The 25,957-nt window shown below is 43.8% G+C and overlaps 2 protein-coding genes across 2 annotated transcripts in view; both read right to left on the bottom strand.

Moving 5' to 3' along the window:
* Window positions 1–13,139: 13,139 nt before the first annotated feature.
* On the bottom strand, window positions 13,140–15,881 carry LOC103581265 (splicing factor U2AF 35 kDa subunit). Its single transcript, XM_008563149.1, has 6 exons — window positions 15,833–15,881; window positions 15,573–15,671; window positions 14,880–15,013; window positions 14,687–14,779; window positions 13,596–13,659; window positions 13,140–13,379 (listed from the first exon to the last, which is right to left on the bottom strand). Exons 1-6 carry the CDS (start codon window positions 15,860–15,862, stop codon window positions 13,281–13,283), a joined length of 519 nt encoding a protein of 172 aa, XP_008561371.1. The 5' UTR covers window positions 15,863–15,881; the 3' UTR covers window positions 13,140–13,280.
* Window positions 15,882–19,265: 3,384 nt separating this feature from the next.
* The window catches only part of LOC103581374, a 30,555-nt gene continuing 23,863 nt past the window's right edge, over window positions 19,266–25,957 (bottom strand). Inside the window, exons 7-9 of the mRNA XM_008563226.1 lie at window positions 23,026–23,113; window positions 20,144–20,210; window positions 19,266–19,304 (exon numbers count right to left, since the gene is read on the bottom strand). Of these exons, the coding sequence (XP_008561448.1) occupies window positions 19,276–19,304; window positions 20,144–20,210; window positions 23,026–23,113 (184 nt within the window). The 3' untranslated portion in view covers window positions 19,266–19,275. The remainder of the gene's footprint in view (window positions 19,305–20,143; window positions 20,211–23,025; window positions 23,114–25,957) is intronic.

Below are 25,957 nucleotides of genomic sequence, written 5' to 3'. Positions count from 1 at the left end.
ATTCTAGCCAATTTAAAAAATTTCTTTCATGAATTTACTCTTTACAAACCACCATCATGACTTGCTTGTTGCTTTGCGTTGCTTCACCCCCCCATGGATTTGTTACCCCACTTCCCCTGGGTGACAGAGATGCAAAGGATTACTCAAAGCCCATCTCTTCTGAGCAGTGAGAGGCCCCGAAGTGGTTAATCTCCTGGAACCCTCCAGCGAGAGGGATCCCTTCCTTGGGAAATTAACACCCTATTGGGGTTCTCTTCCTGCATTTATTTTCCAGACCAGGAAGTTACAGGAAGAGAACAAAGGTGGGGTTATAGTTTAACAATATAGGCTGGTAACTTTCAGTGAAACAAGCCAGATGACATTCCAGTAGACAATTCAGTGGTCCTGTCAACAACAGTTTGATCTTAGCAAACATTCCTTCTTAACAGTAATTTCTCAGTATCTTTACATAACAATCAGTAACTAGTCTGTCCTTGAGACAGCAACCTGCTGTGCCACAATCCTTATCTTGCAACAGAGACTTATAGTCTGAGGGAAATTTCCAGTCCTCCGCAAGGTCAATATTTGAAACTGCAAGGCTTTGGAAAACCAGGCCCTGCGAAGTACATATGCTTTTTGGTATATTCCACACTTACTCAGACTTTCTGTTATTGTCCTATCTTCCTACTTCTTAAATAGCCAGTCATTTTGCTCTAGGACAAAAATACACTGTAACAGATACTTTCTCACATCAAAATTATTCTTTTTTTCTTTCTTAACCTTTCTAACCATAATTACATCTTCATATCTATAGCATTCTTCATATCACCTCTTCTCCTAGTTGTTTCTTCTCTGTCAACGTTAAATTGGCCTCATTTGCCTAAAAATTATAGAATGATCTTTCTGTTTTTGGCTGGGTTTACAACTTAAAACTCTCTAGCAAAGACAAATGTACGGTTTGGTTAGTAAACCCCTGGCAAAGATGTATGGTGATGATTTTAAAAACATTTTTAATACATTCAGGAATATTAGGATCTAGTAAGTGGGGGTCCATTTGTCAGAGCAGATTACACAAGGCCCAGTTTGAGTCTCAGCCATTTCTACCAAATAGGTGTTTATGGCTTCCCAGCCAAAGATTTGGTGTATTAAGTAGTTCTCAAATGTCTTTAGCAAAGGTTCAAGTTATGAGGCAGCAATCTTGAGCCTCCATGAATTATGGAAAATATCTCCTATTTATTGTTTACTTTTTATAGTTTACATGAAAATTTTAAGGAAATCAAATTTTATTTTTTGTACCAGTATACTGTCAATATTAGAAGAAATTATGAAACTATGACGATCTCATTAATAAGCATTTAACCCATTCATATTTTGTGTAATATACTATAAAGCATATGTACTTCACAGGGCCTGGGTTTCCAAAGCCTTGCAGTTTCAAATATTGACCTTGTGGAGGACTGGAAATTTTCCTCAGTCTATAAAGTCTCTGGTATAAGATAAAGATTTGTGGTACAGCAAGGTTGCTGGCTCAAAGACAGATTAGTTACTGATTGATATCTAAGTTGCTGGAAAACTGCTAGAGGGGGAGGAAATGTTTGCTAAGATCAAGCTTTTGTTGATAGCCTTACTGGAATGTTATTTGACTTGTTTCACTGAAAGTTACCAGCCTATATTGTTAAACTATAACCCCACCTTTGTTCTCTTCCTGTAACTTCCTGGTCTGGAAAATAAATGCAGGAAGAGAACCCCAATAGGGTGTTAATTTCCCAAGGAAGGGATCCCTCTCGCTGGAGGGTTCCAGGGAAGTTAACCACTTCGGGGTCTCTCACTGCTCAGAAGAGATGGGCTTTGAGTAATCCTTTGCATCTCTGTCACCCAGGGGAAGTGGGGTGACAAATCCATGGGGGCGAAGCAACACAAAGCAACAATATTTGTTTAATTTACTCATATCAAGATATACCCTTACCAACTAGTGTTAACTAGGCTCTTTTAGATATTGGGCATAGGTCCCCTTTCACTAGCCATCCTAGGTCCCAAGTACCCATGTGGCATTCAGGGCCATGTGGCATCCAGAGAGGCCATGTGGAGCTTAAGGCAGAGGACAGCATTCACAAAGATAATGTCTAAAAGATATTGTTTCTCCCAGCATGGCCCGGAGGCAGAGCTGAGATAAGGAGGAGACATATTGGGTTTTGTTCTGCAGCTGGTGGCCCATGTGCTGTGGACACATTATGTCATTTGACCTCACTGTGGCCATCTGTTTAGTCCCTAGAATTCAGAGGCTTTAAACCAAGGACAAGCTGACAACAAGACATGTGCAGGGCTTTGAGGGAAGCCCAGAAGCCAGTTCTTTACAGCTTTTAGTCCCTAAACAAATCAAGCAAGTATCACACAGGCAGAGGAGTTAACTTTATTTAATATGGCTGGTGTCCTGATAAGTAGAGACAAATTTGGATACAGACACACACAGGGAAGCCATGTGAAGTCACAGGCAGAGGTTGGAGTGATGCTGCTGCATATCCGGGAACGCCGTGGCTCGCCCAGCTCACCGGCCACACCAGCAGCTGGAGGAGGCTGCAGGGTCCTCTCTGCAGCCGTCAGCGGGAGCCTGGCCCTGTGTGACACCTTCATTCTGCTCTTCTAGACAGCAGAACTGTGAGATATGGTACATTTGTGTTGTTTTAAGCCATCCGAGTTTATAGTAATTTGTTATGGCTGCCCAAATATTTTTTAATTAAAAAAAGAATTTCGACATAATTTCAGACTGTCGGAAAAGTGGCAAGACCAGTACAAAGAATTACCAGATGCCCTTCATCCAGTTTCCAGATGTTACATTTTTACTACATTTGCCTCCCCTCTGTCTCTTCACACAAGTGTGATGCTCGGATGTGAGTATGTCTGTCTGTCCATCTGTCTGGTTTCTCTGAGTCGCTGGGAGCGAGTGGCAGACATGATGCCCCTTACCCCATAATACTTGAGTGTGCAGTTTCTAAAAACAAGCATTATTTTCCATAACTGCAATACACCTGTCAAAGTCGGGAAATGAACACTGATATGAAACTGCGCTGACCCACAGCCCTTCTTCAGAGTTTGCCAATTGTCCCAACATGCCCTTCACGGCAGGCCTCTGACTGGCACCCTTCTCCTCAGCTGTGCCTCTGTGGTCCCCTTTCGTTTGCAGCCATTCTCTAGTCATTCTTTGTATTTTAAGACATTGACATTTTTGAAGTGTACAGGCCAGATATTTTGCAGAAAGTTCCTGGATTTTGATTTGTCTGATGTTTCCTCGTGACTAGACCCAGGGCATGCCACACTTTGGACAGGAAGAGCACAGAAGGGCTGCTGGGGTTGGTCGGGGCATGGGGTCTGGGCACACACTGTCTCACCACTGGTGATATGAAGCTCCATCACTTGCTGGCGTGGGGTTCACCGGGTTTCTCCACTGCTAAGTCACTATTTTACTCTTAGTAATTAATAAGTATCTTGCGAGGAGATACTTGTTACTATGCAAATTCAAATATCCTGTTACTTCTCAATCTTTCACTCTCTGGTTTTCACATTGTTGATGATTTTGTCTGAATCAATTTTTATTAAAGTGGTTGCCAAATGATGATTTTTCCAAACTCGTCATTCCTTCTACATTTATTATTTAGCATTCCATATAAGAGTTTTCCTTCTCCCCGACTTTGAAATGAAATGAAAATATTTGTTCATTTATTACCAGTGTGGGGTCATAGATCCTTTTTTTTAGTTCATCTTAGAAAGTATACGATAGATTTTAGTACAAGTACAATAGTATTTAGCACTCACAGAGTTGTGGAACCATCACCACAATTTAACATTTTTATTGCCCCAAAAAAGAAACCCTGTGCTCATTATGGTCACTCCCTGTCCCTTCACACCCAGCCTCCAGCTGTAAGTAAACCACCACCTGATGTTTTTATGTATATCAGGTGGATTCATGGACTTTTGCTTTATAAAATATGTTATAATCTTTTACTATCATTATTTTGGTGTTAAAATGGCCCCACATCAGAAATTAGGCTGAATCCCTTGTCTTTTTGCCATTTTCCTGCCATCCTGGGAGCACCTCTTGCTTCCTGGCACAAGGTATGTCAGTATGTCAAAGGCTCATCTTGATTTTCCTGCCTGTCTTGGGATCAGGTATTTCTCCGATGGGCCCTTGTTATGGGTTGAAATGTGTCCCTTCCAAATTCATGTGTTGAAGTCTCAGCCTCTGGTGCCTCAGAATGTGACTGTGTGAGAGTACTTCAAAAAGTTCATGGAAAGATTCATCTTATCTTCTAATTCCATTTTCCACAGATTTTTTTTTTTTTTGTCTTTTTTTTCGTGATAGCCTCTGGTGCCTCAGAATGTGACTGTGTGAGAGTACTTCAAAAAGTTCATGGAAAGATTCGTCTTATCTTCTAATTCCATTTTCCACAGATTTTTTTTTTTTTTGTCTTTTTTTTCGTGACCGGTAAGGGGATCACAACCCTTGGTGCGGTGTCGCACCACGCTCAGCCAGTGAGCGCACCGGCCAGTCCTATATAGGATCCCAACCCGCGGCGGGAGCGTAGCTGCACTCCCAGCGCCGCACTCTCCCGAGTGCGCCACGGGCCGGCCCATTTTCCACAGATTTTTAAAGAGATGATTAGTTACAATGAGGTCTTTAGGGTGGTCCCTAATTCAATACGACTTGTATCCTTATAAGAGGGGATTAGGACTCAGACACACACACAGGGAGAACGCCATGTGTGGACACAGGGAGAAGGTGGCCATCCACAAGCCAAGGAGAGAAGCCTCGGGAAAGACCAACCCTGCCACGCCCTGACCTTGGGCTTGCAGCCTCCAGGACATGAGACAATGAATGTCTGCTGTTTAGGCCTCCCTGACTGGACACACGTATAGGAGACCTGTTTCCCCTTGGTTGATGATGGTAGTGAAAACCCAGATCCAGACCCTAGGTGTGCTCTTTGCCCTTGTTTCCAGATGCTCTCAGAGAACAGAGGTATGAACAGATGCAGGTGTGCACACGCACACGTGGGCAAACACAGTGCAGGCTGAGGTTGTGTCTGAGGGTGGTGGATGGAGCGGGGGCTTGGGAGTGGAGGCCGAGCTGAGCTTGTACACGAGGCAGTGATTGTAGCCGGGAGCCACGAGATCGCAGCTGGGCAGGGAGAGGGAAGGTGAAACTGCCTAAAACTAGCTGAAACTGGCTTATTCCCTCCTCCCCAGTTGTTTCACCAGTTGTCTTGCAGGATGTAAGCTGAACATGCACAGAGAAGGACCTTGCCTTCAGATGACCTTGTGCACCACAGGAACCAGAAATCTTCCATCTGCAGAATTCAATAGCTGGAAGTTGAAACACTGGAGCTCTTTTGGAAGCAAGAGGTCCTTCGGCAAGGAAGATCCAGCCTCGAGAGGTTTCATCTCCGTAGACGGCCTGACTTGGAGCTAGCCAGCCAATCCATCTTGCCCATTCCCCCTTAAAACCTGCACAGCACCTGGACCAGAGAGACAGATAGCCTTGCTTCCTGTCTCCATGCCGGTCAACCTTGAAATAAAGCCTTTTTATTTTCTCAAAAACCAGTGCATAGTACTGGCTTCTGTGGGCACTGGGGAGCAATTGCCTGGTAACATAGGAGTGGGGAGAGACAGTGGAAAACTGGCAGGTTCCTTGCACTGGAAGTGTCAGAAAGAATTGCTGATGGGGAGTTCTAGAATAAGGCACTGCCAAATCTGAAGAGGCGGAGAGTAGAATGCTTGTCAGTGAAACTTTAAGGGGCTGTTGTTATAACAATGATATGGTTTTGGGTATGAATAAGGAGCACCAAGATCATTCTGAGGGAACAGATTGAGTTGCTGAGGGGTTAGGGTCATGATCCGTGGTGACAAGGGGGGCCAAAAAGGAGAGCAGTCAGGGGCCACCCTCTTCCATGAACAAGGGAGGTGTTGTGTTAGGACCCACTGCAGGGGGACACTTCCCTCTCACAGGAGGAGGTTTATACCCTGTGGCTCTTGTCTGACCTGCACCCAGTTTATTCCTACTGAGATGGTCACTCCCTAGAGAGCCCTGACCGGGAGGAGAGTTACGTTTGGGCATGTGGTCAGTGAGACACAGAGGAGGCAGCTCAGCCAGACACAGGACTGACAGGAGTAGTTTACTACTCACATATCCCAGAGGGACGAGGGCAGCAGCGTCACAGGGCCAGCAGGAGGCGGGAGTGAGAGAGAGAGGCAGACACACTCCTGGGCCGAAGCCTCTATTGGGGTCGGGGCATCACCTGAGCAGGTTTCTCTGAGAGAGCCCTAATGGTGGGCTTAGAGCAGGCAGGTATGGGGCCATGGGGTCACACCGTGCCTGGGAGGGGTCACTGTGGCATGGATCTGCATGTCCATGTGGGCTGTGGGGTGAGGGGGTGAGCCAAGCATCCAGACACCCCATGGGGAGGGGGTTACCAGAAGGCGGTGGTGTGAAGCAGGTGTCTGTATGGACCACCCTGAGGAACTGGGAGGGGAGGAGAGCTGGAAACTGCATCCAGGTGACTGATTGAGCCCTGTTTCTGGAGCAAGAGAGTCCACCTTACAGTCAGCACGGATGCTGAGGCAAGCTGAACTTGGAATTCACCACACAGCACCACACTGTCTTGACAACAGAAGCTGTGTAGTGAGTTTTGAGATCAGAAGTGCAAACCCTCCAGCTTTGTTCTTCTTTTTCAAGACTGTCTTGGTTATAGGGGCCCCTTGCAATTCCACATGAACTTTAGGATCAGTGTTTCCATTTCTGCAGCAAGACCCCTGGGATTGTGATAGGGACCGCATTACACCTGCAGATGGCTTTAGGGAGTATTGCCACCACCACAACATTAAGTCTTCTGATCTGTGAGCACAGGATGTTTTCCCATCCATTTGGGTTATCTTTAATTTCTTTCAAAAATGTTTTGTGACTTTCCAGTGTACAATTCTTTTGCTCCATTGGTTAAATTTATTCCTAAGCATTTTATTCTTTTTGGTTGGGGGAGTAGGCCTCCAGTCTATGAGCGTCAGACATCTGTCTGTTCATTCGGGTCTGCCCTATTTTTTCCAGCAATGCTGAGCCACTTTCTGAGAAGTTTGCATTCCATCACTGGCCACTCACTCTCTCGATTCTTCACTTTGTAAAACTAGCCCATTGGGGCCCCTGCTCATTCATCTGCTCGTCCTCCCCACCAGCCACCTCCCAACTTCAGCCACTCACACTGTCACTGCTAATGACCAGACACTGAGCCCTTTCCACGCACACGCCAGGAGCTCTTCTCAGAACTGGACCTATTCTAACTAGTGGAGGCTTCCCGATAGCCGTGGGAGGCAGCTACTACCTGGTCATCCCTTGACACGAGAGGAAAACGAGGCACAGAGGGGTGGAGTGGCTACACAGAGCTGGGATTCAGACCCAGGCAGCCTGGCTCCCAAGTCTGCTTCTGTCCCCTGGACTTTGTGCCCCACCTGCAACAACAACCAGCCCAATCTTGGGATATGTTAGTTTGAGCCACATGAAATTGCTATTTGATCTTTTTAGACCTAGAGAAATTGCAATTTCATATGATTTAACTTATAATTAAAAAGGGGGGGGCTGGCTGGTTAGCTCAGTTGGTCAGAGCTTGGAGCTGATAGATAGCTGGAGGTGAGGAGGTGGGCATTTTCACAGTCTAAAGTTTTGCTGCATATAGTCTGAATGTCCTCTCCAAGGATGCTCCAGCTGTAAATGGCCTAAATGGCCAAATACACCCAGACATGCTGGCATCTTCTGAGCACAAGGCTGCAGTCTGTCCTGAGATGAGGGTCCCCTGTTTTGGGGGTGAGTTCCCAGGGGAAGAAGGGATATGACCCCTCTCTTAGAGCCATCTGTATCATGTTGCATGAACCACCCATCAGGGTGGACGCCAGCCCTGGGGCCACGGTGACTTCGGGTGGTTAGCCTTGCTCGCTGCTTCAACAGCCCCAAACGCCAGATCCTGCCTATGGCTCTGTGTTTTCAGGCCCATCCCGCTGCCCCTGGAACAAGGGCAAGGGGAGACGGCCACCTGGTTGGTCTCAGGACTGTTTGGTTGAGAAGGTTCCATTACATAAGATATGGTGGAAAGAAAAGACCTTGAACTTCAATTTCTTTGAACACTAAGGAGGGGAAGTGATTTCGGCCTTGGACCATGTTTTCCCTTGGGAATTTGACACGGGAAGGCGAGCCCTCATTCTCAAGCCTAGGCAGTTCTAGATGGCACACTGCTCTCAGCCGCTCTCATGCCGAGCTGCTGGGGGTCCTGGCTGGATGACAGGCCCCAGCATCACGTGAGAAGGAGGCAGTGGAGCTGCAGCCTGGTCCCTAATGACTGCACGGTTCCCACCTGCTCAAAACCTTCTTGGGACAGAAGCAACCCACCATCCGTGCAGCCAGGAGAACACAGAGCAGTGGTGGTGGGCATTGGGGGAGTGGCCTTAGGGCTGAGGGAGGACGGCCTGGGCAGAAGCTGGCTCCCTTCTCCCTGCCCGCTCAGGCAGCCACCAATGTAAGCCCAGCAGCTGAGAGAAGGCTGAGGGGTATGGGGGACGTTGTTTCCATGAGGACAGAACCCCCACAAAAGCACTGCTGCTGGCCTCCCCTCCACAACCCTCCTGGAGGGGAGATGTGAACTGTCTGGCTGTGCGATGACAAGGCTTTGATGTGGGTCGTGCAGACTTCCGGACTGCAGATGCAAGACTTTTGGACATTCCCTTTGGCCCTTCCCAAGCCTGGCTTAAGGTGGCCGTCCTGGTGACCAAGGTCACTTGTGTGGCAGGCCCGTGTCCTTCAGGTGGGCTGCCTCAAGGACAAACCATAGATGATGGTGGTATTGTAGTTCTTCAGGCCTTAAAACCTAAATTCATGTTCTCTGATTAGCTTTATCAGTAACAGAGTTGATAAGGGCAAAGAAATGTACCAAGGTTAAAGCCCTTGGAGACATCCTCGAACCCTCTCTCATCCCACGTCCCCCCACCAGCAAATCCTACTGGCTCTCATTCACTCAAAATACACACATCTCAGGCACAGGGCTATACAAAAGACCACTGGGACAGAAGAGAACCGGATCCATCCACATACGGTCACTTGGTTTACCGCAAAGGTACCCCCGCAATTCAGTGGGGAAAATCGGTCGCTGTTTTTATAATAAATGCTGCTGGGGCAACTGGATATCCATGTAGAAAAAAAATTAATCTCACACCATACACAAAACACAATGGGAGATAAATCACAGGCTTAAACATGAAAGGTAAAGCAAAGACACGGAGTGTCAGCAGGAACCTGGGGAGGCAAAAAACATCTGACACAGGATGCAAAAGCACTGTCCAAAAAGACTGATAAATTGAACTACAGTAAGTCTAAGGATGTGTGTTCTTCAAAAGACACCATTAAGAGAGGGAGGGGCAAGCCAGACTGGGAGAGCGCCCGCAGCACATGACAGCGAAGGCCTCATCTCTAGGCATTATAAAGGACTACAAGAAATAAAGAAAAAAAAGGCCAACTACTCAATGTTTAAAAATGGGCAAAAGACTTGACTAGGTGCTTCACAAAGAGATACTCAAATGGCCAATAGCATAAGGTTCTCAAGCTCACTGGTCATCAGGGACATGCAGATGAAAGCCATAGTAAGCCATCAGTGCGCCCCAGCAGAACACACAAAAGGGAGACATCTACCCCAGTCCAGCTGCCCTCAGCCCTCACCTGGGCAGAGCAGACCCGCCATGCTGCTCTCCCACCCTCCTCCCACTCCTCTGTCATCTAAGCTGGAACACAGCACCCTCCTGTTGAAGCCCTTCCCATGCCTCAGATGGATTCCAGGCCCCCGAGTCCCGCAGGCTCTCTCCCAACTTCATGGGTGTTCTTTCTGGCATTCTGTGTCTTCGACATCCTGTGGAAGGTGCCGCTTGCCAAGTGACGCAGGGCCCCTTCCTCTGGCACCCCTCTGAACTCAGCCCTAAGTGGCCATGAGACTCTCCTATTTCTCAAAGGTTATGCAGAGTAACTGGGACAAGAGCCTGACCCAAAGAGGTCCTTTTCCCTCCTGCTTTGTCCTGTCAGCTATGACTCCCCTTGCCCATGTTTGGATTTTCAGAGGAGGTATTTCAACTTCCAGGCGCCCACAGCCCAGTTCCAGTTTGGCTACTTGCAAAGCCTTTTGAGATTCAAATCCCCCTGCCCCTCGGCAGGCAGACCTCTCCCCAAGCTGTGTGTTCACCTGCGAGCTCCGGAGGCAGCAGGTCTCACTGAGGACATTCTCTTGTGTGTGAGCACCCACTTCTCGGGGGGACGGGGGGTTGCCCTGCAAGGCCAGCAGGAATGGCATCTATTGCATCTTGCTCATCACCTCTGACATGTACAAAACACGTAGTGCCTGACGGTGCAGGCCAAGCCCACGGTGGCCAAACCCTCGGAGCCGGGGACGGGGGGTTGCCCTGCAAGGCCAGCAGGAATGGCATCTATTGCATCTTGCTCATCACTTCTGACATGTACAAAACACGTAGTGCCTGACGGTGCAGGCCAACGGAAGTGAGGAAAACAAGGCGCTGCAGGGAACTGTTCAAAGAGCAGTTTAAACTGACTCAGGACTGTCCTTTCCCCCAAGAGCAGCACACAAAAGTCCCGTGTCTCAGGAGTCAAACTTAAGCAGACAAGATCAAGGATCTGGGGCTTATTACAAATTCTCTATTTTTATGTGTGCTTTCATATTTCCAGGATAAAAAATTAAAATGTCCTTTCTTTCATAAGACGGTGAAATTTGATTGATGAGAGCAAGTTAAAAAGTCCCACTTAGCTAATTAAATATTGAAATTCCTATGTTGATCATGTTTCTTTGGAAATGGTGAAATCCACGGCCTGGAAATGACTGGATTCAACAGAGAAGCTCCACTGGGGCCGGCTGCATGAAGTCCCGCGTGACAGTCCAGCGTGCCAAGACCTAAAGCCCCGCTTTTTACTAGAACAGGACTTTGTAATACTAATTCTTTGTTGTGCTTTGAATTGAGACTTTTTGTATTTTAGAAATCATTTGTTTTACTTTTTGGTAATGAAGCAACCTGAACTCAGAAGTAAGGAAGCGATCGCCAGCCACTGAGTGTAGGCACTGTGACGGCCACACCACCAGCCACTTCTCAACTCAGAGCAAGTGAATTTTATCTAATTAGCAGGGCAATGGTGACCCTATTAATCAGTGTTTTAGAAATACTTAAAATGATCCTTACGAAACTACGACACACACATGCATACAGTGAACTCATTATGCCTACGACCATAAACAGCAAGCAAAAAGCATGGCAGAGGAAGAGAGTTGCGCTAATTCAACACAACCGTGAATTAGATGTGCCAATGCTGCATTTAGAGCTCCTTCAGTAGCTGCTCTCCATTTGCTTCCAGTCTGCACACATCATCTAATATTCAGGACAAGAAACAGTTTACAGTGATATCTGGACCTGAATTCATTACGAATCAAAAGTGGCGTGTTTTCTTCCTTTTTACACAAATCTGCTTGGACCTAGGACCTACGTAAAGGTGATGACTTTAGGAGACATGGGCTTATTTCCTGGGGTTACTCTTCATCAACTGCGATCCAAGCACACCAAAGAACAGCAGGAGCATGGCGTGGGGACGTCTGGGACAAACCCGCCTCAATCTGCTCTTATTCCAGACCTGCCCTGTGGTGGGGCGCACGGGGAGGTGGGTGGTAGGTAGGATTCCTGTTTCACTCTGTAAGCTCATCTTACTTCAAGGATAATGTTTGAAGACATGTTTTAGGGCATTTTTAAGTAAGGCTTCAGAGGAAAAGCTGATTCTAATCAAAGTTAAGAAATACAAAGCACAATTTTGGCTACTTTCCCATGGAAATGACTCAATAAGTCCCATAACCGTAACCAAACTTAAGGTAGAAAAAATGAAATGTTTGTACTGACTCTTTTTGGGATATGGAGAGTACGAAGATTTAAACTACCTATTATCACAGAGAACTGCCACTAATTCATGCAAAATTATATGCCCATTATAGAAAATACAGAACAATTTCAAGAGACCAAATCTGAACCAAACCAATGTTCAATTAACAGAATCACATTGTAGAATTTCATCACAGAAAAACTGACTTTCATGAAGTGCAATGATCAAATATTTCATTTCAAATATTCGTTAAGTGTGTAGTTATGGCAAAGAAGACCTTCTCCTACACCAAGAGTGGGAGCTTTTACTCACTGAGCTCCCACTCCAAGCAATCAGGAGGAAGCACATGCACACTAGAGAAGGACATCAGAAACCCAGGTACAGTTCTCGCCCAGAGTCTGAGATGTGTCAGGATAAAATACATGAGTACCGAGTACTGACTCTTGACAGTCACTTGGAATTGTTTTGGTATGCCTTTTACACCAGTTGCAGGTACGGAACGCCTGCTCCAGCACCAAGATGTAGTGCAAGCACTGAACAAGTCCACAGCAGGCCGCCATGAGTCACACTGCAGCACGCAGATCACCCTGAGCTGCACACCGCAGCTTAGGGGAAGCAACACAGACAGAAAGATTTTGAGAAAGGCAGGTCTGCATGCATTTATGTCTACTGACAGTGTTAGCAATTGAGTAACATAGCGGTCAGTTTTGAGGAGATAGGAGAACGTGCGGCTGGCTCTTGTCCTGCATCAAGCATGTGCATGTTTTCCACACAACTCCCGTTCCAGGAATGCATGGCAGTTCTGGGAGCAAAACTAGAAAACTCGTGGATAAGAAAAAGACGCACTGGTCAACTGAGTGCATCTTATCATCAGATTAGCTTCCTATGAACATCAGTACACAGTCTACGGAGAGGATGTGTATTAAAGGGAGTTATATCTAAGCATTTCTTTATTCACCAGTAAGGACAGTAAGGACCTCAGTAGAAAACTTCTATGCCAGCCTCAAGGAGAAATTCTGAATTACCTGTTAATATGTAGAAAACAAACTAATAGATATGACTTTTTCCCATATGAATTTTCCCTCACCTGGTATGTGTTTCATTTTATACCTTAAGTTTAAAAATACAGCTTATTAATCTTTACCTCGAGGACTGACGACTAACAGGTTTATAAAGGAAATTTCAAATACTTTTCACAAGAAATAAGTTACACCAAGAATACTGTATCACTACAAATTTTATTCAGAAACCCATCTTTGTGTTTTTTTTTTTTTGTTTTTTAAAAAAATTCCCATTATGAACTGGTTTGGTCAATCAACTACAACACTTTCTAGCAGACATACGGTAAAAATAGCATGGCTCAGAATCGCCCAGATCTTTCACGATCTCTCGACCTCCTCCTGTCACGCTCCCGTCCCCCACCGCCACCACCGCCGCCGCCGCCGCCGCCGCCGCCGCCGCCGCCGCCGCCGCCGCCGCCGCCGCCGCCGCCGCCGCCGCCGCCGCCGCCGCCGCCGCCGCCGCCGCCGCCGCCGCCGCCGCCGCCGCCGCCGCCGCCGCCGCCGCCGCCGCCGCCGCCGCCGCCGCCGCCGCCGCCGCCGCCGCCGCCGCCGCCGCCGCCGCCGCCGCCGCCGCCGCCGCCGCCGCCGCCGCCGCCGCCGCCGCCGCCGCCGCCACCACCACGACCACGGTCTCTAGACCGAGAGCGCCGCTCCCGGGACCGGGACCTTGATCTATGCCTGCAACCAAGGAAAAGAAACAGAACTGTTACATCAAAATCAAAACATGACACAGAAAACCACAATTATTAACACTTTTAAATACTGCATCTCACAGAATTGATGGCATAAAGAAAAGCAACGCTGCCAGTTAAATGGCAAGCTGTGACTCTGAGATGCACCTTGATTTCAGCTGTTCAAGTTTCAGGGGGAAAAGGTGCAACTTAGAACTGAAGAGTTTATCTCCCATCTTCTTCTACAACCAACTCAATGATCATGGGACTCATAATAAAAAAAATGAACTTGACATGAACAACCCTCAATGCTCACCTGCCTCTCCAGCCAGGGCCTCTCATCAGGCACCGTTTCTGGGGTGGGGAGGGCAGGGTTATTTCTCTCCTCCTCCGTCTATGCTTCTTTTTTTGTTGACAATAAAACACCAATAATGTATTTCCTAGTCCTGTACATGTTTAACAGGAGAGAGAACCCCTCTAGAATCAGAATTCAGTCTAACTAGGAAACATGCCTCATTATAATTTCTGACATCTTGATTTTTTCTGCTCTGTGACATGACTGTCAGGCAATCAAATGCAGGACCAGACAGATATGATCACTGTGCCCAATTCTGCCAGTGGTCTGAAGAGAGGGTGCCACTGATCTCCCCTACATAAAATGAAACAAACACCCCCAAACCAACAGACAAAACCAAAGAAACCCCACTGAGCATATGCAGTATCTGAAGGATGTTTCTATACATCTAACTTGAAGAAACTAGGGCATTCCCGATCACTCCAGGAAGCCGGCTGCAGCGGCCGCACTTAACTGCTTCCTTGCTTAGCTACTAAGGTCTGACCTGCTTGAGAAGCAGGATGATGAAGTTAGCGGTGTGCAGGTAAATATTCTTCTCCAAAGAACATATTTTACATTTTAAAATATATACTACATTCTAAGCAGTGTCTTTTACAGAACACAAGTACCACCCAGGCCAGGCTTTTGTCCTTTGGGGGCCAGGGCATCAAGCTGCACTACAGGCACACAGAGTACTCACTTCTTCCGACGGCGCCCGTACAGCTCCCGCCGCAGCTCTCTGGAAATGGGCTTCAAATGCATGAAGTTACAGAAGCCTCCTCGGGTGCACTCTCTGTGGGCAGAAGCAGGCGCTTAGTACCCAGAGTGCGCACCACACTGTACTGTGCTCGGTCCCGTGTAGGCAGCTGCACACAGGTCTACCCCACACTCACCCCATCTCATACTGGCGGCAGCAGGCTTCTCTGAAGTCAGTCACGGGCGAGAGCTCAGCGTGGATCGGCTGTCCGTTAAACCAGCGGTTATTCAAGTCGATCACCGCCTTTTCCGCATCTTCCTCTCGGCGAAACTGAAAAGACAAAACACAAATGCTTGCCACCCACACTTCAATAACACGTTTGTAATTATTGACCCAAATATACATCATGTAATCACTTCAGTAAAATAATCAAGGTGGAAGGCTGCTGTAGTCAATTTAAAAGCCAGGCAATTATTTTCTATCAGATTAATTTAGGAATAGTCCAAGATCATGCCAAATGTTGTCTTTTTCAAATTCAATTGGTTAAAAGAGCAAATGTAATGACTGTGTAGGCAATGAAAATTTTCCTTTTTTTAAAAAGGAAAAAGAAACCAAACAAACTTCTCCCTAGTCTAAACAGCCTCTAACCAATAGCTCCTAAGTGTTCTTCACTAAAATAACGATGTCCACAATATACTGCTGTCTAGGGGCACAGGCCGGCCACCCACACGAGACTCAGCAGGTGAAGCGTTGGGTTAACGCGTCTCAATTCTGAAGACACCACTGAGCGCTCAGGACTGCTAGACTAACAGCCCAAGGGCTGCTACTCCTCACCCCTCAGCCTCAGGCAGCAAGCACGCAAAGCCCCCACCTGCCGCTTCACTCCTACCTTGACATACACGTTCCCCACCAGGTGATCTCCCAGGTTGTCACAGACGTTCATCTCCTCAACCTCCCCATACTTCTCCTCCATTTCCGTAAAAACCTCCTGAAGGGAGAACACAGTGACTTAAGGACTGTTACACATTAAAGGTAAAAGTGTAATTAAACATAAGTCATGTACAAGCACGTGTATTAGTGAAATTTTAATTCCTTCCAAACAGATACAGAAGATAAAACAGGTCTATCAATTAGAGTCAATGATCTTACCTCAAAAAATTCATCATAGTGTTCCTGCATTTCAACATCGCTCACAGCACCTGGAAACAAGAGAAATCTTGCTGGTTAGAGCACAGTAAGAGAACTTTCGTGTTTAAAACTCAAACTGCTACAGTAACTCACACGAGATTATCTAGAGAAAGACACGACAGAGCCGCCCTCTACAGGGCACTGAGGAGGCTGCGTCATGCGGCTGCTCATCAATGGTCTCAAGTGTGGTGAGGTTTTTTAACTACCCCTACGACAGTGTCAATTCTGGCTACTGAAATATTAAATAACAGTCAGTTTTAATCAGCATCAACAGGGCCACATTTTCAGAAAGTGTGAGGAAAAAGATGACTCACAATTTAAAAAATGTTTAATTCTCTTCCTTTTAAGATTTACAATAGAGGCCAAGTAAGCACACTGATTTTTACCCCTTTTATTTGGTTAAAATGAAAGCAGAAATCAGGGTAAGTGATTGAGAGCTTATGTTGCTAACTAGTTTCTTTTGCAGACTGCTGGCCACAGAGTGCTATGAAATTCTCTCTGATGCGATTAAAACCCAAACGATCACAGAGACTCGGCAGGATAATTACCAGGTACAATTACAGTGTTTTGGATGCCCCCCCCAAAAGGGAAAGTGACAGTGTTTAGCTGAAGAAAGCACTCATTTTATATACCAAAGCTGCTTTCATCAAGTTCATTCTGCTTCATAACCCGCATGCACTAAGTGAAATCATATCTATTCCTGGTTAAACTTTGCAAATTTACATTCTATCCCCGTTATCACTCTACCATATTCTACTGTTCAAATCTTAGAGTTCTCTCAACCTAAACTGAGAAATCACAAAGCTGGTGTATAAAACTCATGTTCCAAACAGCTAGATCAGGAAGACTGCAAAGGTCTGACTGGCCTCAAGGCTGGGCTGGCTGAGTCTTCACTGGTCACCTTCCTTGGGCCACATTCCTGGATGAGATGAGCTGCATCCTGCCAGGGCATCCAGACTGGGCTGCCTTTGAGCTGCTCAAAACCCTTTTTGTCTTTCAAGATAAGAAGTATCTTCTTACTTCTCATTCCAAGAATGATTTAAGCTCACTTTCTAACCTACCTGGGGCTCTTAGTTATTTCTGAATTTCCAGGAATCCAGTTTCTGTTAAAGCTCAAAACTTTTTCAATGTATCAGGGAATGACTGCTACCTCTGACAGCCTGCCAGTGCTATCACAGGACGTACCAATTCAAAAGCTATCAGGAATGTACGTCCTTCCCTGAGTAGAAACCAGGTTATAAACTACAGAAAGCTAGCCAAGAGAAATCCATTCCAAAGGGCAGATTTTAACATTTAAAATTCCTTTTCTACATTAGAAAGAACACTAGAAGGAAAAATAATGCACACTGCTCAGTCTTAGGAGCTTTGAAAAAAGTTTCTGTGGTGGTGATTTTAAACTACTGACCGCATTCATTCTGCTTACAATTTTTGAATTAATCAAAATGACTTGAAAGGCAGAGACCAGTGCACTAAAATACTGATCAACTAAAAAACTACTCAAACAACTCAATAATACAACTTGGAAAACAAACAGTTTTCTTAGAAAAATATCATTCTTAAACTGGGATTCATATTTAACTTTTACCCATGCACATGAAGCTTATTTTTTTACATATAAAGGGTATAATAAAAAGAACCAATAATTTTAAGTAATTGATTTTCTTCCTAAAATGCAGAATTAGAATGTCATTTAATTTGTACAGTCTGGACCACAGAACTGGAGTATTTAGCAACAGCTAAACTTTTAGTCTGTAGCACACGCAATATGAGAATACTGTGAGCTGCAAGCAAAGACACAAAGAAAGCTAGTACAGCACTCCTTTGTAACAAAGCACACACGTCCCCAAGTGAATAATCAGGGCAAAGAGTTATTAATTACTGTTACTCAGTGATCTGCTTTTCATTCATTTTCACCCAGGGCAGAATTATTAACAAAAAACTGTTTTAATAAATCCATATATAAACATTTCCCTCCACCTACTCATCTTATTTCTTTTCTTTTCTTGTTTAAATAAATAAAACAAAAAAAACCAAAACAAAACAAAACAAAAAAAATCAGGCATTTTAACCAAGGGTTACCAAGTAAATCCTGCTACTACCAGATTCAGAGAAAGAAATCTCTCCTATCAGGTCAATATTGGCAATGAAAAAACATTTAGTGTCTGAGCAGAAAAAATATACAAGAAAATCCCACCCCACACAGAATGTGCACCCTTGTGTGCATGAGCGCATAACCACAAGGCCTCCCCATGTGGGGCCAGCTCAAGTGGGTGGTGGCCCCTGGTGCCATGTACTCAGTGTAGGTCACCCTATTAACTGAGGGGCTCTGGTGCATGGGTGTGCTGATTTAGGCTTGTGGCTGTACCTCTATTAATTTTTACTGCTTTAAAACAAATTGGTGAATGAGAAGTATCTACCCTTTGGTTCCGACTCCTTGATTTTAACAAGAATACAGATGTTCACAGATATTCATTTCATTTATCCACAAGTGACTAAATTTCAATTCTATAGCTGAATAGTTATAAAAATTAAATTTTAGTTTTCTGAACTTTCCAATGATACTTATCTATATCCTTTTTAAAAACTACCACTCAATAAATATTCAAAACTAAATGTATTAATATATACCAGTACAGGAAGAAATCGGTAATGTCTACTGAATACCCAGCGTAGGTCTATTTCCCCACCAAGTACCCTTTATTTTCCAAATGTAGCAAACTAACTCCTGCAGTTGGAGATTATATCTATGCAAAGAATGTTGATAAAAACTGGATATCTTTTCTGTCAAGGACCTATCTGAATTGAGCACACCAACATGGGCGTGGTGAGCTGGCACAGGGCTGGTGGCGAGGAAAACTTGGGTCAGTGAAAGTTGCAGACCCTCATTTAGGAAACATTCCCAAAACAATGCTCTCGCAATTAAAGCATAACCTCCAAAATGGAGTTTAAAGAAAAAAGGCTAACAAGAAATAAAACCTGAAAAATAATTTCAAAACAATTTGTTTTTTAAAGTTCCTGGAAGTGAGGGAAATGTTCAGATACTGTTGCTCTGAGCAGGGAAGAACGTAACTTGACATTTAGTTCTAGTACCTTCCCCCAGGATGACGGTTAAAGTAAAGGAAGAAAGAGCAGCAGCAGCCCAACTGTTTTAAAGGGCACCCTTTCCAGTCATTTCTTCCTTTTTAAATAAGTGGGCAGGAGTTCAAATCTCCAACAGAGGCTTCCATGGGGTCAGTGGGACAAAAGCTCCTTGCCACCTCTAGCAAAACGCGGTCCTTGACACTACCACGGCAGACCAGATGGAGTGGACACTGAGCTCTGACACGCAAGCCCAGGGAACCAGGGAAGGAACTTGTATGAACTTACAGCGCAAACCGTCAGCAGACTGGGAAGAGTTTTGAGGGTTACGGTAAATGTTCAAGAGGGCAATGGTCTGAAATACAAAACGCAACAACTTTATATTATGGAAAAATAAATGTAAACACTTAACCGGCTGCCTTTGGTGATTGCTTCAGGCGAGATTCAGTGCTGGAAAAAAAGTAAGTTATTTTTTTCAGAAGCAAGACGTTTTCTCTTAGTTGGTGGCTGCCTTGAAATGCCCTAGCACTGCAATGTAGGAGATCTCATGATCTGCTCATATCATATTTCTGTTTAAAGAATGTAAAAACTCTCCACTCCAAAGCTGCAATCCAGGTAAGAGTGCAAATACCTTGCCATGCTACTACCAAAATGTTCTCAGATTGTTATAGCAAACTTTTAGTGAACTGGGAAAGAAAAGGGCCTTATACAAAATTACTGTATTAGAGAAATACGATAATTACATATCATGAAATCTCTACTTCCTAAAGGAAAAATTATAATGGTGAAATAAAAACCCACACTTATTGGGCAACTTACCTTATTGATTCCTCAATATTCCTAAGATTTTTAATTTTATAGAAAGAACTTCATAAAGGCCAGGGGTTCAGTCACTGTAAAGACCAATGATCGGCTACTAATGCTTAAAACCCATTTCACATGGACGAACCTGCTTTCAAGACCAATGTCAATCAATAAAAGAGGCCCGGCCAGTGACCTTCTCCAGGAGAGAAGAGCCCCCTGAACGTGGCCAAGTATCAAGTTCTTGCTGTGTGCGCCAAGGAGTTTCAGCACCTTGTCCTGTTTGCAACAGCTCTATGTCAGCAGCTCAGAAGCCAACATGATTTGTCTCAATTAAGAGTGGGCTCTTTAACACCATTGTTTTAAAAAAATTTCTCCAACTGTGGGACTTACAGTGTGAGCCGTCAGCCGTCTGTGCACTGTTTTGGGGATTACGATAGATGTTTTGAATCAAGATGGTCTGCGGGGAAAAAAAAATAAAAAGGGGAATTCTACTGGCTGCTGTGCATATATTAGACAATTGCAAAGAGACAATTTGTTTGCAAATGGCTAAACGTTTGTTTGCTTTCCCGCAAGTCAGACACTCATCTTCTGAAGAATATACCAAAACCATCATATTATGAAAACAGAGTTTGAGCAGTGACTTGGGTCAAGTCAGCCAGCAACCAAGAAGAAATTGTAATTGTTGTTTTGAGTAGTCCCACATTAAAGTGTTTTAATACCAGATGAGTAACAGAACACAAACATTTTCTTGTACTTCAAGCTAGCAGATACTAAGAGGTCGAAAAATTCATTTTATAACCATATTCCCCACACAAGATTATTTTTCTAAACTGAATGCATAACTCAATTGTATGCAGTACTCAAGTTCTCTGGTCTCTCAGCAAAACAGGCACACCAAGCAGGTTTCTAAACTGTCATGGATACCTGACTTATTTACACTTTCTTGGTGGGATCTCTGTTTACATAATACAATAGCTTAAAACATTTGGTCTTTTCGGATCCTTCTTTTAAGGAAAAAAAAATCCTTTTAGCCCTTGTGCTTTAAACTGGATCAGGCAGACTTGAAACCTTACACTGTACCGTTCTTCTTAAAATCAAGTTGTCTGAAAAAACAAACCATGTTTAAGTTAGTAGGCTAATATATTACATGAATTTTAACGTCCATAGCACTGTAAGAAGCTTACAAAAAACCCACCCTGAATTACGTTAGAGATTTACAAGGTGAATCAATAAACTGTGTGATTTAGAAAAATAAACATTCAGCCTTAACAATATGTATCAAGCAGTTTCGTAAGTGGTTTTACAAAACCAGCCGTTTCCATTTCTGGCTATGTTTACAGGGGAGTGGTTGTATGAGGAGAGCTCCCAGGCACAGGCTGGTGCTGGGAACCCACCTGGGAGGAATGCCCAACAGTTGGACTGCACACATGTAGCTGCCTGGATTAAAGGAAGCAGCTCTGCTCGGGGCCTAGCTCTTCCTCCAGCCATTGAGGACTGCCTGAGTCAATTTATTTCAGGCCTCGGAGGTCTCCCAAAGCTGACTTTACTCAGCTTTCAACTGGCATCCCTGGAGCATGACAGCTCTGAGGAAAAGCTAAACTGAGCCCAATTATTCAACAGCAAAATCCACTGTAGGTCTCATTCAGGCAGTGGCTGTTTAATAAAGGAAAACTTCACTGAAAGGGATAACACAGTGATATTAAAATCAGGGGCGGCTAGGTTTACTTAAAACCAATCAACCAACCCAGAAAATCAAAACGAGATGCTTAAGTTAAATACTACTGACCCCATCAAATAAAATCACCATCTTGTTTTGATCCACAGCACTCAAATTAACTTTAACTGAGGTAATCCATGATTCAGAAAGAAAATAAAGCAAGTACTTCTGGCTAGCTTAAAGAAAACTTTTATAATGGACACTTAAGATGCTTGGTTATTGTACTATCTATGGCCACTCATTTAGTTGGGGAGATTTATTTCGGGAGATTTAGTTCAGAAATCAAAGAATTTTTTTAAAAAACTATGACAATAAACAGAAAATTTAATGGACCTTCTCCGATATTCTGAAATTCACAAAAAGAAAGACATATCCATAGCTATTAAAAGATAGATTCTTGTTATACTAGCCACTTGGTAATGGGAAATAATGGAGGGGAAAGCCATCGTCCTCTCCCCTTCTAAAAACACATAATGTTGTGGGGTCTGCTATGGGCTTAAATTAGAAAATACCAATGCCTCTTTCTTCCAGCTCACTTATACCAGCTGGCTGATTTTCTTAGCCTCTTATAGAAAGCATGTACAGAAGGTTGTGAGCTCAAAGGCAGAGTGCAGCAGCTTCCAGAAGCTACACACAGTAGTTACCCACTGGTTCAGAGGTTGCACATTCAGACTTTAAGGGCACCTCTGAAGGAATTCAAAAGCCCTCAGTCTAGAAAGACTCAAATATAGATTTTCGAATTTAAAAAGTTCTCATAAATTTGGAAGTTTTCTGCTCCTATTACTTCCTTTAATCCATTAGTGATCCCTTGTAGGGTGCAAACCGCTGCCTTTTCTTCAATTAAAAAATAAAACTATCAAAAATCACAATGTTTGACTGAACCAAACTCAGAGCAGGCCTAAGCCAAAGATACCAGGCATTTTTCAATTAACTGAACAGACTTGCTATGAACAATTTCTGCCTGTCTCCTACTGTTAAGTTTAATTTTTAACATTTCCATGACATGGTGCAATTTGCTGTTTCCTCAAATACGGACATAAAACCGGGACACGCTCAGGAGTACTAGAGAAACCCAAGCTGCACAGCATGATGGGTCTGGTGACAGTCACGCTAGCATTCCTTGTAAGGTGACTCCATCACCTCTACTGTCTGGAGAGAGCGAAGAGCAGAAAGCCCACTCTGCACTCATTGGTGCCGGGAAAAGAGGCTAAGCCAAGGCTGTGTGGCCACCCCCTCTGGACCATGACTGTTAGAGGGGGTGGGGAGGATGGCAGGGCAGTGGACATCAGTCACAGCCAACATACAAACATTAAAAATTTATTTTCTAAAAGATTCTCTAATGACAAGAGCAGGGCACTCTCAGATCTTCCACTGCCTCATTCTCACTGAAGCAAAAAAATACACTCACTTATGAACACAAATGGAAAATAAAACAACTAGAGAAAAAAATGACTTGCTTAATACACGCAAATTATTAATGGCCTCTGAAAAGTACACTAAGTTTTGATAATTTACATGAAAACAGAAAAGAAAAAAAAAGAAAAAACAAACAAACCTGGCTAAAGGTCGGTTTATTGTGCAACCGAGAACATCTGTCTCCATGACGACATGCTCCAATTTTGAAATAAAATGAACAGTTGACTCTGTAAGGGAAAATAAGAGCTGATTATTTTGCTGGAAAGATATCAAACAGAAGGAAATGTTATTAACATAATACATACTATCAAACTACTTCTCTCTTTCTTCACAAAACCATAGGCATATGGTTTCTTATCAATGGCAGGCACCTTCCTCTTTCTTGCAGATTTTAGGGAGACTTAACTAACTCCCTTCTACAAACATGATACTCTTTCAGGGAAGACCACTCTGATTCTATCCAATTCCTCATTCAAATCCCTTCCACTTTTAATTTATGCTTTCTCTGCTCTGTTGTGCTTTCTCCTAAATGGAGCATTAGATTAGCCTAAAACGAAATGAACTTAAACCATATTCGTTCTCTAGTTTTCCACAGTGAAATTCTTTTGAGGACACCAACACAGGAAGGGCTGAGACCCTGAATCTGCTACTAGCTATCTGGGACCCGGGAAGCCACCCCATCTCTCTTGGTATCAGATGCCAACTGTGAAATGAGGAAAATGCTAACCTGGCATTGTCCCAAGAATCAGATATAATGTATGTGTTTCACACACAGTGCTCATTAAGTGCTTTCACTATCTACGGAAAACAGAAAACAAATTTCAGGTTCTCTTGGAAACCCATGACACCAGACCAACGGGAAATTTCTAAAAACAAGTCTAAAGTAAATAATTTTCCTGGTTTCAACACACTGAAAATGGGCTGTTAGGGGCCCAACATGTCTTAAGAACTACCTAAGGTCATATTCTGTCTCTATTACAAAGCCCTCCCTTAATACTGTTCAAACACTTTGACAATCCAGATCAAATAAAAACTAGCAATCATGCCTGCATGACAGCAATACCAGGTGCATTAGCAGATCTGTGATGAGTTATGAAATCTTACTAGGTGGACCCCATTCAAGTTCCAACTTGCAGAGGTGGAAGAGCTACCCTGTACATCTGATTTTTTAGCAACAGCCATATGTTTAGACAGTGAATCCAGAGTTCGGATTGAAGGGCCTCAACCTCAGTGAAATCTGGTGGACCATGAAGACCGACCAGCCATGATTTATTATCAGGTAGCAGTAATGATGGGAAAGCCCAAATCTGTTAGGAGAGAAAATGTTTACTACACATATATTGGCAAACTTATCTTATAAGTCTTACTATAGATTATCTAAGTTGATTAAACAATGACATAACTTTAGGAAGTCACTTGAAAATGAACAAAAAGCTTATTTAAAAAATATCTCAGAGTGGGCAAAATCCCTGTCTGAACAATACCCAACACAATCTTTGTTCTTGTACTTCCAGCAATGGCTTTCATTTCATAATGCCCAGTTAATCATTTAGAGTTTAGTAAATTAGTTGAACTTTTCCAACAAACTTCAGTGATCTGCTTGTTAAACTACTAGAATAAAATAAAAAGACAAAAGAGGAAAGGTATGATTTACGATCACAGATAAACTATTACAGAGGCTAATCTATGCTTGGATCTAGAAAATGTCCATAACTTCAAGTGAATAATGAACTGAATATTAGACCTAAATTTTATTTCTAGTTTAAATTTTTCAAAAAAGTTAATAAGAGCCCTCATCTTCATCTTGCTTCCTGAAAGCTAAAATCCCATGTATTCCTGAAATGAGAACACAAGCAACTTAGATTAAATAATCAGTTTTTCTGAACTAAAACCATAACTTTCACAGTACAGCCCTAATAGGTTGAAATACGGTTAAAGGAGAAACTTAAAAAATATTAGAATAAACCTCTAAAGTAAAAGTTAGGGAGAGTAACAGTTAAAAAGCCACCCAATATAGCCATTTACAATACATAAGTCATGGCACACACAAACATAATTGACAGAGCTAAATTAATGACGCCCCCTGATTCTGTATGTGTAAGTTCTTCAGTCCAAACTCCAAGGAGCCTCTTTTTCCAGTACAGCTGGCCTATCCATTCACAAAGATCGTATTTAAAGACCAGTTTCCCAAGCCACTTACTTCTGTGATCTCACAGCCTTTAACGAACATTTTTATCCATCTTTGAATTCCCAGAGATTGGCCTATAGCTGACAACCAATAAATGTTTCTGGAGTGACTATGACTGGTAATTCTGGCATGAGATTTTCCTAGAAAGAAATACAGTCCCCTCTCCCAAATAACACAAGAGTCTATCACGTGTAAAAAACACATTTTACATGACACACCCCATCCTGAAAAACGGAAACATTTTAAACAGTGTTTGAAAAAGCGGCATTAGAAACCTTATCTACGACAAATTTAGGAGTTTACCACTAAAAACATATTTTCACGTAAGCTTCGTAGAGCACTTAAGAATGCCAAGATGGTATTCAAAGAGTAGATTAAACCAGACTTTAGGTTTTCAAAGTAAAAATTAGCCTTCAAAACGTCTGAAAATGTTCTCTTTCGTCAGACAAAGCACTGGGAGAATCAATACATGCCAAGGTGGCAGTGAAACAAAAATGAAATTAAAATTTTAACTTTTAACCTAACAGTTGACTAGGGAAGACATCCAACCTTAAACAAACAAAAGCACCTTTTTGCTTATATCAGAAGAGCATCTTCAAGTACTTTTAAAGCAGATTATGTCTTTTATGATCAGACAGCTAATCCAGCAGTTTCCAAGATACTTTTTCACGTCAATTGTCCTGATGGCCGCCCCGATCACCGCTTAAACGGGCGGGAGGCTTAAGTAGATAAACGCCAACAGTTAGGACCCTACGTTATCCAGCGATCTAGTACTGGCGAGGGCGCTGCCGGAGCCCGCCCGGCCAGATCTAAAGCCGAAAGTCGGAGGAAACGTGTTAAGGCGAGGCGGCGTCCCAGCAGCTGCCGGCCGCCAAGGGCCCAG

The sequence above is a fragment of the Galeopterus variegatus genome, unplaced genomic scaffold (assembly GCF_000696425.1).
Source record: "Galeopterus variegatus unplaced genomic scaffold, G_variegatus-3.0.2 Scaffold171, whole genome shotgun sequence".
Classification (NCBI taxonomy): Eukaryota; Metazoa; Chordata; class Mammalia; order Dermoptera; family Cynocephalidae; genus Galeopterus; species Galeopterus variegatus.
The sequence above is the reverse complement of the archived record's forward strand: the minus strand, read 5'-3'. Positions and strand labels throughout refer to the sequence as shown.

What these genes read in the sequence shown, in the direction of transcription:
- LOC103581265 (XM_008563149.1), bottom strand. Translation starts at nt 15,862, where the DNA reads ATGCAGGAACACTATGATGAATTTTTTGAG. An exon ending in TGGGGAACGTGTATGTCAAG is followed by an intron (nt 15,014 to 15,572) that starts GTAGGAGTGAAG and finishes TTGTCTTTTCAG; the next exon opens with TTTCGCCGAGAGGAAGATGC. An exon ending in GAGACCGTGGTCGTGGTGGT is followed by an intron (nt 13,380 to 13,595) that starts GGCGGCGGCGGC and finishes GGCGGCGGCGGC; the next exon opens with GGCGGCGGCGGCGGCGGCGG.